The sequence below is a fragment of the Pithys albifrons genome, chromosome 1 (assembly GCF_047495875.1).
Source record: "Pithys albifrons albifrons isolate INPA30051 chromosome 1, PitAlb_v1, whole genome shotgun sequence".
Classification (NCBI taxonomy): domain Eukaryota; kingdom Metazoa; phylum Chordata; class Aves; order Passeriformes; family Thamnophilidae; genus Pithys; species Pithys albifrons.
This window is the reverse complement of record NC_092458.1, coordinates 23,523,577-23,536,869: the sequence shown is the minus strand read 5'-3', so window position 1 is coordinate 23,536,869 and position 13,293 is coordinate 23,523,577. Positions and strand designations below refer to the sequence as shown.

The 13,293-nt window shown below is 41.0% G+C and overlaps 1 protein-coding gene across 1 annotated transcript in view; it reads right to left on the bottom strand.

Annotated features, from left to right (window-relative positions):
• LONRF2 (LON peptidase N-terminal domain and ring finger 2) overlaps positions 1–13,293 on the bottom strand; it is a 34,766-nt gene that overhangs the window by 5,189 nt on the left and 16,284 nt on the right. The window contains exons 3-10 of the mRNA XM_071581429.1: positions 10,878–11,000; positions 9,568–9,729; positions 8,908–9,133; positions 6,840–6,936; positions 6,367–6,481; positions 4,986–5,107; positions 3,994–4,152; positions 482–644 (exon numbers count right to left, since the gene is read on the bottom strand). Of these exons, the coding sequence (XP_071437530.1) occupies positions 482–644; positions 3,994–4,152; positions 4,986–5,107; positions 6,367–6,481; positions 6,840–6,936; positions 8,908–9,133; positions 9,568–9,729; positions 10,878–11,000 (1,167 nt within the window). The remainder of the gene's footprint in view (positions 1–481; positions 645–3,993; positions 4,153–4,985; positions 5,108–6,366; positions 6,482–6,839; positions 6,937–8,907; positions 9,134–9,567; positions 9,730–10,877; positions 11,001–13,293) is intronic.

Sequence of the window (13,293 nt, the reverse complement as noted above, 5' to 3'; positions counted from 1 at the left end):
TTAACTACATGTCACTAAGAACTCATTCTAAGAGCAGCCCCCTCCATTTATTTGAGGACCAGTTCTGTAAATGAAAGCCTGGAGGACTTATGAAGTGTGCCACCAGCCTGTTCAGTGCAAGAGAACAGTCAGTTCTCTTCTAACAGAAGCATGTGCTTGTAGAAGGCTTTCAATTCTGTAACAGTTTTAAAATGTTAATCTGACCTCACCTACACATGACAGACCTCAGCATCTCAGAAGCTACTTTGAGATCCATGAAGGGAGCGTACCACTTTAAGCAGAGATAATTTATAAGGGCAGAAAGGAAGAAAGGGAAAGAAGAGACAAAGTTTGTTCCATGGTTTTAAAAATAGAGCTTTAGCGTATTTGTAATGATACTGGTTTAAAAATAATGCACAGCTAGGTTGAAATGCAACAAGGAAAGGCTATTTAAGTGAATCCAGCAATACATGGGTATGAATAACTTTGCACCATAGATCACCTTTTTATCTTCAAGATACTCGATGTTTGCTGTGTTATATCCATCTCGCTGGCCATGGCTTAAGACCCTAAAACGACGGACACCAACTGTATCAACAACTGAGCGTCCATCAGGAAAAAACTTTACGTCCCTGATCTCTAATATACAGCCATGATCTGCAAATCTGAAATGACAGAAGGGCATAAAAGTGGAAGTCATCAACAAGTGTTTATAGACATCAGGACAAATACTGGGCCTAATTCACCACTTTGTATTTGAAAGAGGATCCTTCTTTGGTGACAATACATTTCTGCTTATTCACATAAGCCACACAACCCCCACCCTTTCTGCCTTCCCTCAGAGAACCTGGACAGCAGCATTTTCAGGGCATGTTTGTGGGGTGGGATGGTTGGAAAGGGACAGGAAGAAACTAAATGAATGGAGTTGCCAGCTGCTGGTGGCAAATTCACCTGGCTTGCAAAGAAAACAAGATGGGTAAAGGTACCATGAGGAAGTCCAGAAACTGAGGAACAAATGCATGGCTGTGAGGGCTATCACTGTACTCCAGGGTGCAAGCAGCGGACTGCAGGCTTCAGAAGAAAAAGGCTTATAGATAGCAAGATTTTTCTTGCATTTGCTTACTTTCTTAGAAATATAAAAAAAAATTTAAAAAAATAAAAATATAAGGGGAAGGCAAGGGGGGAAAGCAGGGGGGGAAAGCAGGGGGGGAAAGCAGGGGGGGAAAGCAGGGGGGGAAAGCAGGGGGGGAAAGCAGGGGGGGAAAGCAGGGGGGGAAAGCAGGGGGGGAAAGCAGGGGGGGAAAGCAGGGGGGGAAAGCAGGGGGGGAAAGCAGGGGGGGAAAGCAGGGGGGGAAAGCAGGGGGGGAAAGCAGGGGGGGAAAGCAGGGGGGGAAAGCAGGGGGGGAAAGCAGGGGGGGAAAGCAGGGGGGGAAAGCAGGGGGGGAAAGCAGGGGGGGAAAGCAGGGGGGGAAAGCAGGGAAAAGAAAAAATAAATAGAAAAAAAGAAAAAGAAAAAATAGATAAAAAGAAAAAAGAAAAAAAAAAAAGAAAAGCAAATCCAAAACACTGTCTTTAAAAAAAACACACTTGTAACCATTATATTTAAAAGTAGTCACAGGTTTTAATCACACCCTGGAAAAAAGCATGCAATAAGTTTTTCCTTTATCAAGCTTACTTACTCTACCTTTGTGCTGTAAAGATTTAACTAGAGGGTGATTACACAATGACTCTTCACCACAACACATTTACAGAACTACACCTCAGCCTACTGTTAAGGAGGAGAAAGCACTATAGGTATTTAGTCTCATCTCAAAATACCAAATCCCTGCAGGGTCTGGTAAGTTCTTCATCAGGCAAACACTTGGTTTACCAGGGCTTGGTAATTTCTTACTATTAGTGATGAAGAAATGACTCCAGTTTCTGCTCTACCAGAAACCATGGATTTGTGAGGGGTGGAGGGCAAGTTCACCACTGTGAATAACTGTTCTCTCCCAGCCACTGTGTAGGAAAAAAATGAAGAGCAAGAAGAGTACAGCTGCACACAGCTAAACACTGGTGCTCTACCAGTAGGATTGATTAATAAGTTTATGATAGCAATATTACACTAAACACTATTTAAACAGCTACATGACAGTTGCTTTTAATTAGGATTTTAGTGACATTCATACAGGATTTAAAAATTAATACAGAAGCGATGATTTTTCTGTTTTGTTGTTTTTGAGAAATTACTTTTGGCTAGAAAGTGACCTTAATCAGAGACACAAAAGCACCCGGAGACATGTATGAAATGTACTGACACATTAAAAGTTTACATTCTTCTCCCAGTTTTAACTTAAAATGGAGAAATAAAACAGAGGAAGGTAATGAACTGAACATGTTTTGTTACTGTTTTTCACGGGAGGCATGTATTCATGTCTTAGTGGATGAGGCAAAACAAGTTTTCCCACTTCTATTTCCAAGTTGATTTCACAATTTTGAATAAACAAAAACTTCTTTCCCTGTGTAAGAGGCTGCAACAGCCTACCAGGTGTCTACAGATGAAGGCTTCCTGCACTTCAGTGTTTCATTTATCATGCTCAGAATTTTTAATTATTTTAGTAACTTAAAAAAGACTGGACAGAGAAATCTAACCACACTGGTTGAATTTTAAAATACCCTTCATGGCATTATCTAATAAACCAATTATTGTGTTTTGGGGATTGTAACTCCTTGGCCCTCTGTATTATACCTGACTCCAAGTAAGTTTGGATCTTCCACATGCCTTCACGGATATAAGAAGAGTTATCACTAATGTTCTAGGGTTATTCTGTCCTCACTCTTACCAGTACTTGCTTCCAGAAAATTCGTACCAGGCCTGAAAGGGACTGTGGAGTATCAACTGCTGTTGGAACTTGAACTCCATTGAGTGCAGCACTGACAGAATGCCAAAAGGCACTGCAGCACAGCCACAGTTGACTGGAAGCTGTAGCATCTCCTGTATTCCTATAGCCACCTTACTGTCCAGTTCAGGGGCAAAATAAAAAATCCTACCCAAAGAAACATGAAGTGGACAAGGCTGCCAAGCCTTGATATGACTGCCCTCCTCTCAGCTCCAGTGATGACCACATATAAAAATGCTGCTCCTGAGGATGTCTGTCTAACATGTTCTTGAAAATTCCCATGCCCATCATCCACTCTACACCTGTATCATCTCAACGTATCTTTTGAAGTCAGCAGCTATTACATCTCATAAGGCAGACCTCTGGAGACCACCTCATACTTCTACCAGGAGCACAGTCTTATCACCTTCACCCAAAACCCTACTATCTGTGCAGTACTTAAACTTGAGGGTTTTCACAGAATCAGAATAGTTTTGTGTTGTAAGGGACCTTTAACTGTCATCTAGTCAGTCCCTGTGTAGGGAGCTGGAAATACATCAATGTCAAAATCCACAAAAATGAATTAAAGCTAAAATCATATACAAAGACAATGTAACTCACTTATTCACTGCAGATTGTTTTGGACATTGCAACACAGCAGTGCAGACAAACGTCAAAAATTCAACATTCAGCAGCAAAACAGACTTCTCAGTCAAGGGTATACTTTGTCTCATTAAAATGATACCACTTGTGGGAAACCTATGGGAGGTCTGTACTTCTTACCTTCTTTTTGTTTTTTTAACTGAGTAGACAGAGGAGGAACCTTATCCAGACAGTCAGCTTTCAATGGAACAAACAGGCCAGGCCAGCAAGCTTTCCAACCACACAGCCAATTAAATGCTATTTTTGGAGCCTGCAGTAGCAGGATGAGTTGCATTCTTGCTAGCCATCCAACATGGGAGCAATAAAATTACATCTTTGTGTCAAAAGGAGCGTTTAAAGCACAGAATTAAGAAGTAAGCAACTTCAGCATTGGCTCACACAGGACTGGAACGAACCACAGTGGTTTAGGGAGACAAGTATACTGTGCTGTAGTATTCTGTTATCTTCATAACAGCCTCTGCAATAACAGGACATTCTCAGCTTATCTCCTTACCCTTTTAATTCATCAGCTAAGCACATGCCAAACTGCTTGGTACCAGTTTCCATGCATCTTCTTATCATTAGGCGATAACGAGGTTCAAAGACGTGTAACGGACAAGGGATGGTAGGAAAGGCCATGGTACATACGAAGATGGGAACATCTTTATTCAAACTGCAAGATAATTATTAAAAAAATTTCACCTTTTTTTTTTTTGGGTACTGCTATATTCAGCATTAACCCTTAATAAAAGACCGATTCCAGTAGTTTCCTTAGACTCATTCTTCGTAAATGTGTATCTGCTAAAGGTTTGTCATTTTTACATGACAAACTTATTTCAGTCTCTTTCACTTTATACATTATGTAAACAATGGCTGTAATTTACTTTCATAGAAAAAAAGTCAGGAAATAACAGCTAATTTCCCAAATATGTGTATACTGATACATCTAGCTTAGATATACATTGCAAGATTTTGGTGATAATTTTTGCAGTAACAAAGTACTTAACAACAAGCCACATTCAAAGCAAGACAGTAGAGAATCCCCAAGGTCAATAAAACCCTTTTGATTTTGAAGCCCACTGATCCACTAAATTTTTTCAAGCTTAATTGTATGTTTCGTTTTACTTTTTAGTTGAGTTATAGCATAAGATTCACAAGTCACTGACAAAACTGGATCCTTGAACTTCTCCTGACCTGAAGTATAACCCATTTATAACTTGAATTCTACTCTCAGAAAAACCCCATTATAACTTTTAAAGCTATTATATTCTTTCAGAGGAAAATGCAATTATCTTTATTTTAAGAATAATAATATGCCTCTCCACCATCCATGCATATTGTTAATTGTTTATCTACAATAAATATGTAAAAAATACAAGACATCTGGCAGTTTCATTTACAAATTCATTTTTTATGCATTTTTTGTAAGTAAATGAAGCTTGTTCAGTAATTTAGATTGAAAAATTCAGTTTTATAACAGCTGTCAGTAGTATAAAGCGAGCCTACTTTGACAACTCCTTCATTTCTTCCTCATAAACTTTCTTTCTTTCAGATAACTCCTCTGGCAAGTAACGGACTATCAATTCTTCTGTAAGGACGGTCTTCTTGTAAGTTCTGCTTGCTAGGAACTGCAAGGAAGAGTCAACTCTTAAGTCTGATAAGAAGAAGACAGGTAACATCTCTTCCTCCCAAGCCATCCTCTCCAAAGGCCAAAGAGTACATTAGTTAGGACTGTACTGATTCCTCACCCTTTTCAAGCCTTCAGGCACTAAAACTTCCACTTCAGGCTATGTGGATCTCTCCAGTGTCCTCGTAACTATAATTCCCTAACTTTTTTTTGGCAGAATTTGTACTACCAGGGAAAAAAAAAGGCAGTCCTTCCCCACTTTTGCAGAAGACATACTTTTTTTTCACCTAAAGCTGTCAAGTTACTGGCAAGAAATACTCTTTTGAGAAACAACATGTCTGCTGGAGCAAAAGTGTTCACCAAAGAGTGACCATTCCTCGTTCACCACAAGCAGATACACAATCTGGAGATGTGGTACGAACAGGGTTATGGCTGGCACTCCCCAGACATGAGCCTGACATGATACTGGAAGTCTCTGTTTCTTTAAGAACCAGCAAAACCACTTCTCTTCCAAGAAATGCCAAATATATCTTGGAGAAAATGAGGTCTGTGCACAGCTTGATGCTGTTTGTTATACTGTGCTGTTCTGGTTTCACAGAATCATAGAATACTTGGGGTTGAAAAGGGACCTTTAAAGGTCATCTAGTTCAACCTTCCTCCAGTGAACAGGGACAACTTCAACCAGATCAGGTTGCTCAGAGCCCTATCCAGCCTAACCTTGAACATTTCCAGGGATGGGGTATCTGCCACCTCTCCTGAGCAACCTGTTCCAGTGTTTCACCACCTTCATGGTGAAAGATTTCTGCTTTCTATCTAGTCTAAGTTGACTGCCTTTAGTTTAAAAACATGACCTGCAACAGGCCCCACTAAAAAGCCTGTCCCCAGACTTTTTTATAAGCACTGAAAGGCTGCAATCAGGTCTCCCTGGAGCCTCCTCTTCACCAGGCTGAACAACCTCAATCCTCAGCCTGTCCTCACAGCAGAGGTGCTCCACCCTCAGTTCATCTTCTGGTCCTCCTCCAGACTCACCCCAACAGCTCCATGTCCTTCCTGTGCTGAGAACCCCAGGTCTGGACACTCCAGTACTCCAGGTGGGGTCTCACCAGAGCGGAGTAGAGGGACAGAACCATCTGCCCCTGACCTGCTGGTCATGCTGCTTTTGATGTAGCTCACAAGCAGAGCACAGAAAATCCCCACGTAGATCTTTCAGAAGAACACAACTTTGTGCAGTTTTGTTAATTGAGGCAAGGACATACTTACTTCTGACAGCTTTTCTTTGCAGAGTGGGCAAAGTGGATTATGGTCAAGGCAACGCTCAAGGCATTTGAGGCAAAAGGTGTGTCCACAGGGTGTGGTAACAGGTTCGTAGAACAACCTTAACATGAAAACATGGAACAGGAAAGCTAAGCGGCCAACAAAAACAATTCAGATTCCTAAAGTGTGGCGGGGAGTGACTAGTCCTAGCCCCCCTCTTTCTTTCCTGCTTTTGTATAAAACATGCATAACAGTTCTACCTAAGGATATAAAAAAGATTCTAATTTTCAGAAGTGTGGAGAACACCATGCATAATGGAGAAAACTGCATCTGTAAGATTCACCGAATGCAAGGTTCATCAAAATCGAACAGTAATGGTTTAGACATTCTCTTGCAGGTTTCTCTTCTGACACCATGAAAACTTTCTGCAGAAGCTTGAAAGCCTTTCTAATATTAATTTCAGGTCAACACAGTCATACCTCATGCAGAGGGAGCACTCAAAGTCTGATGCATCCACCAGGGTTGTTGGTATTTCACTTGAAGTGTTGGTGGTGTTTTCAGGTAAAACATCTGCATCTAAGTAGTTAAGAAGATTATTAGAGTAAATATTTAGTTATTGCTGCATTTTCAGATGTTTTTAGGCTGCTTTTTTCATAAAGAACCTGATTTATGTCTTTTTAAAGTTTTGTTCCAAACAAATGTATTTCCCATTTAAGTTTTAGGTTTTTAGACAGGAGATCTTCTGGAGAGCAGAAGATGATGTCTATGGCCAGAGAATGCACTTAAGAGCTGAACACCCATGATTTGCTTCTCTAAAAATGATTGTGTTGTGGGTCTGGGTCTTTTTGTAGTCTAGTTTTTAAAATACTATGCTATTGCTTTCCCTCTACCAACACCACCCCCACATCAGCCAGGCCAGATGTTTTCAAGTACATTAAGTCCAGAACTTAATTTGTTTACACACAGTCAAAATATTTCATCAGTGTTTATTATAGATTTCTCAGCAGGGATATATTTTCTTACAAGCATAAAAAGCTTACATTCTTCTATTCTAGACTCCTGGACAAATCCCAAACTTCAGACAGCTTGTTAACAGACTACTGGAGTTGCATTAGCTAATACTGATTTTACTACCTCAGCAATCTGCAAACACAGAGGTAAAGATTCACTTAAAATTCTGCCCAAACTGATGTTTTAGGGGGGCTTTATGACTCTGCACCGTCAGCTTCAAACGTCACATCAGCATTATTTAAGCTCAAGAGCTCTCAGCTCCAGCTTCAGATGACATTTACACAGGCAATTTCTGCAACTCCTTTTACCGTTTGTATCTTTGTTTCTCAGGGATGAGTTGCAACAGAGCCATGAATGCTGCCTCCACATCCTTTCTATTAAACAAAGTCTTGACTGTTTAAAAAAAAAAGAATCAAAATGCTCAACTTTTTTATGTTAAGTTAAACCACTAGGAGATTTTGTTAAAGGATAACTCATGCTCAGCATCTGGTTTATCTCAACCACAGACACGGTAAGTGGTGTGTGGCCTACAATGAAAAACAGCGCTATCTTTAACCTACATCTCGCATGTTAGCATTTAGTAATAGCAAGAACCTAACTGTGTTAATTCTGCAAATAGTAACATGGCACTGGGACCTAGCACAGACCAGAAATTAGTGGTTATGGGTAAAACATGATCTCTGGCCTTTGCTGTGAAGATACAGGCAGGTCAGATTTCACAATCTATTTACTGAGTCTGCAGTTCACAGGCAAGTACAGGGTTTTTCCCTTCACAGCAACATGATCAGAAACTCGCCTTATGCTGATCATTTGTAGAGCTGGCAGACAGAGCAGCACTCAAAACACTTTTAATATTTCAAAGCAGAAGTCAAACTTATCAAGGTGTGGATGTTTTTATTCTTTAAGGGAAAAAATGCACATTAGCACAGCAGCATTTTCAAAGTCTCTTTTAACCAATGATCCCACTACTCTGAAATAATGTCTTCAGCATTTTTAGCCTCGAGTACTAAAGCCACTCTGGAGGTCTTTATTAGAAGCTTGAGAAGCATACCAATTGTAAGCAGAGTTATCAAGTAACAGAAAACTGGGTGGGCTTATTACCCTTTAAAAGGCTTCTTTGTTTGCTTGGAAAATTTCATGTAAAGTTGCACGTGACCGTTTCTGATGCCAGTTAAGATCAGTTGCCAGGTTTACTGCATCTTTCAATCATATAGAAAGACGATGAAGTTCAGCTATAGCTGAGACCGAGAAAATGGAAACGACACTAGCAACACAAAGACTAAACTGTGAGTGCATTACGCATTGGAAATGGCCCATTAGAGAAAGAAAAATGTAATTTCCATTCAATGAACTGAAACAACTTTGGAATAAGGAGAATAAGCTGTTACAGCAGAAACAGTCACACCAGAGAACAAAATATCATTTCAATTCCTGTAGGGAATACTTCATAGACACCTATATAAAGGGAGGAGTAAAAAAGTTTATAGTTTTTCAGCATGCGCAAGACAAATTGCCTTTCTAAGCCACAACACAAACCTTTTTTAGGAATCTTATTGGGGACATCCAAACTCTGTAAATCCCTCATATCACTGGACAGCTTTCTTTTTAAGCCAACCCCAGGTAAACTGGAGAGAATAGCTCCCAAAGACTTCTTGTTGTCTTCAAAACAGAGATCCAGAACATGATGGGAAACAGGAGAATCAGTGCTTCTGAATACATCAGATTCTTGGGACGGGGTTTTTGTTAACCTGAACACAGTATCCTAAAACAGTTAAGAACAGTTATATACAGCATGAGACAATTTTGCTTTGCTTTTTTCTATTAGTTTTATCAGCAATAGACCAATGCCCCTACAATGAGCCTAGCAAGGAAAAAGGTTTGTAACAAAGGTCACTCTCCAATCACAAAATAGGGCCCTTTTTCTCCTACACCTCCTGTCTCTAGAAATTCTATTCCTCTTATAATAAAATCCATAGTGCAAAAAACTTGCCCAAAAATACAACTGACTCCCACATGAAGGCATTACATTGTTTTCCAAGGAAGTACATCCCAATAAGAGATCCAACAGCTACAGAGAAAACAGGCTTACCATGAAAATAAATGCCTACATGAGTGCAGACAAAGGCAACATCACACTGATCAGACAGATCCTTGTGTTACTTTTGGTATTTTTATGTTGAAAGCTTTTTGCTTTACCTTTGAGGACCCAGCAACAGAGTTATCTTCCACAGCTGATTGGGTGTTTATGCTACTCAGAAATGCAGGTTTCAATCTTGTATGGGATGTTCGACTAGAGAAAGGTGCTGTTAGACTATCATGCACATTTTCAAAGGCTGGGAAAAACATCTCACACATTATCTAGTCAATTAAAAGAGAAAAAAAAGAAAAAGTAGTAATTACAACATAGATATTTATGTTTGTATGAACACAGATGCACAAACTTCACAGCTTCTAGTCACTAGGATGTGTGCACAGCTTGCAACAACCAGGACACCCTGCATTCCCCCAATGCCCATGGGAAACCTGAATGGCAGTCCCCACCACAACCACAGTCAGATTCCAAGGTGCTCTTCTGGTGCCCACCTCACTCTCCAAAAGCTTCTGCTCCCCAGGAACATCCAGGGCAGAAGTCTGTTGCATCCTTCTCCTGACACTACCCTTCTCCATTCTGACACAGACTCTGCCACCAGAAGTCTTCAGTTCATGTTCTCCCATCAAAACCGGTAGATGTGTTTGAACATTCCGCATGCCCTGCATTCATCTCTATCTTCAAGCAGATTTAACCCCTAGCTGAAAGCCCCTAATCCTTCTCACCAGTCCCCACCAAGTGCCTTGACAAATCCTCACTGTATTTTTATAAAAAGCTGCCTGTATGGATGGTCACAGAATACCTGATGATGGTTGGTGAGCACTAAGTGTGTCTAACTTACAGTAAGGGACAAACTGCTAAAAACACTGTAGGATTTTTCCAGGATGGAGCAGCACAAACCTTTTCCCCTTCTCAACCCTCTGCCACTTCTCACATAAAAGTGATTTTCTGATAGGTACTAAAATTAGCACCCTCAAGCCTATGCAATCCAGGTGTACTCAAATTTGGCTGACATCATCATGGCCAGGCTTTGCGAACGAAGATTTGAGAAGGGCACTACCCATGCTTGCTGCAAGCGTGCTGGTGGCTAAAAAGGCCAATATGGGATAGGCAGGCCCGGTCACAAAAGGCACAGCGGAATGTCTCCCTAGGTGACATTGGCAAGGAACTTACAAATGACAGCAGCCAAACCTACAAATTTGAAGTGGAATTCACAAACATGTAATTCCTCTAGTTGAGGCATCAACCAAACCCAAGGGATACCTCACATAGCATAATGCTAGAAAGATTTACTGGAGAATCTACTCAATCAATTATTCTTTGGCTGTTTACTGTCACCTGAAATAATATGAATTTTACTTGGCTGTAGGAGTAAAAGCAGCACGATGGCCAAGTAGCCAGTAAATGTGTTTTATACCTTTTGGGCTTCTTTCTTCATTGAGCTCCATTCAGGATTTAAGGCAACACAATAAAGAAATTCCTTCAATGCTTCCTCAGTCCTTTCCAATCCAGAAAGAGCTTTTGCTTTCACATAATGGCCCTGTTCACACAAAGGAAATGTACAAATCTAGAGATCATTTCTGAACTAGCAGTAAGACACCAGAAAACAAACTTGAAGTTCACATCATTCTGCAAGTGAAGAACAAGATGCTTTTTGGGTCAACAACCTCTGGCGCACATGACTGAAAGAAATTCAGTCCCTTCTGCCGAAAAAAGATCCCCCAGGAACCCACTGCTGCATCACCCCTTGCCAAAGGCATTGATTTTTTCCTCAGAGGAGACTTGAAAATGAGGAATTTTATTTATCTCCCCAAGGACAAAGTCTACTACACATCCCACTGGGCTTGGATACACCAGAGAACAGTTTCACATATAGAGGTAAACTTGACAGTAATTCAGCTGCATGGAAAATGCAGTGGCATGGGACAGGCTGGAAGTGGCAGCTGAGGAAGTTCAGGACACTCACTTCTCCTGGATGTCTTACCAGGACAGAGGTGATCTTTCAGATACTTTACCTGGATACAGAAGACCAGAACACTATGAATTTAGGACAATTTACCAATACTTCATTTGAAACCATTTAGCCCACCCCAACTCTCCCATGTCCTGGAGTAACAGATCCATAGCCAACAGGTGTGATAGTCAGCTCAGGAAAAAGTTCTGCTTCACTCACTACCAGCAAGAAAGGAATGAATGCCTCAGCTCTCAATTTCCCTGTGGGAATCAAACTGCAGTTCAAATCTATTATGGAAATTACTTCCTTCACAATGAAAAGAAACTTAAGCCTGCATTTAAACATTTGCCTCTTGCTTATTAGACAGAAGTGTGCTCTGGAAGTCCACCTCTGACCCACATGAACATTTCTAAGCTGTACTGAAAGTACTGCTTCACTTGTCTAAGAGACTGGCTAGGTAAGCAGATACACTTTTTGTCCTTCATTCTAATGCCGAAAGATCTGGTATCACATAATCTCCCTGAGCAGTGAACTGCCTCATTCTTCTGATACTGCCCTCCAAGCTAAGACCTGTTAAGATGTTTACCTTTCAACTGCTGGGGTAGGAGGCTCATACCAAGACGAAGTAATAGGCACTGCCTAGGCGAGGTTAATTAGCACAACATAATTTGGTGACCTGAACAAGAAGCCCCAATGCAGTAAGAGAGGTAGCATGAGACCTGACCTTGACCTTCTTTACCTTGATGCTTGCACAGTCTCTGTGAAACCTGTGTACAGAGGTCTTAACACACCTGCCATCACTGTCAGCATTACTTCACTGCACTGGGGAGCCTACAAGCTTTTTTGGCCTTGTCCTTTGGGGCCGTAACAGCAGCATCCTTATTCAAGCTGTTCCTTATCCTTATCCTGAGCTGGGCTGTTTACAGACAAAGTACCTAAAAATCCAACATTGGGAGTTAGGCCCAGGGGACGAGAAGCCCCTATACTTTAGAGACTACTCCTCCCACCTTCCCTTTCTTATTTTCACATAGCCCTGCTAAGATTGTAGCGTAAGATCCAGGCAGGACCTTGTGCAGCATGCAGAAGGGCACCTCTGTCTATCCTCCAGATAAAAGCACAACTAGAAACTTCTCCCTGCCTCAGAGAGTCCAAGGACCTGGCTTTCAACTGAAAAGAAACTAACTTATCTATGCTCCAGTGACGACAGCACACCAAAGAGCTTTACCAGTAACTCGGCAAGCCATTACATTTCAGTTATCAGTAAGCCAAAAGGTACTGGTAGAGTGAACGCTTGCATCCCAGGAGCTATTTCCAGAATTAGTTTTATTGTTTGTTTGTTGTTGTTTTGTTTTGACTACACAGCACATGTTTGAGCTAATCTCTACCACTGGATGAGATGTTGCAAGCTACAAAACAAAGCAGATGCCAAGAACTCCTGCAGAACATGGATTCTGGATCAGCACAGCTTCTGTGGATGTCCTCACACACACAAAAGCAGCACTGAAGTACGTGTGAGACACTGCTGGTTATGCCACGATGACAAATTTTATTTTCAATTAACAGTCTTCAGCGAGATGATTAATAAAACCTTCATCCGCCTACGACTGACATGGATCACATTTCCATGGATTCAGGCAAACAGAGAAGATGCTTCAAGGAAACATTTGAACATGTGTAATTCATCTTTCTCCCTCAGCACAGAAACACAGCCAACACCACCCAAGATGGGACTCCTGACATGAGAAACTATCCTAGACAGAAAGGCAAATTGTATGTGGGGGAAAATTAAGAACTTCCTTCCAATATGAAAGGTTTTAACAGGTGAAGGCAGACAGCCTTCAGTGACAAGTACCTAACTTGTTAAGGACTCGGTGCTTCT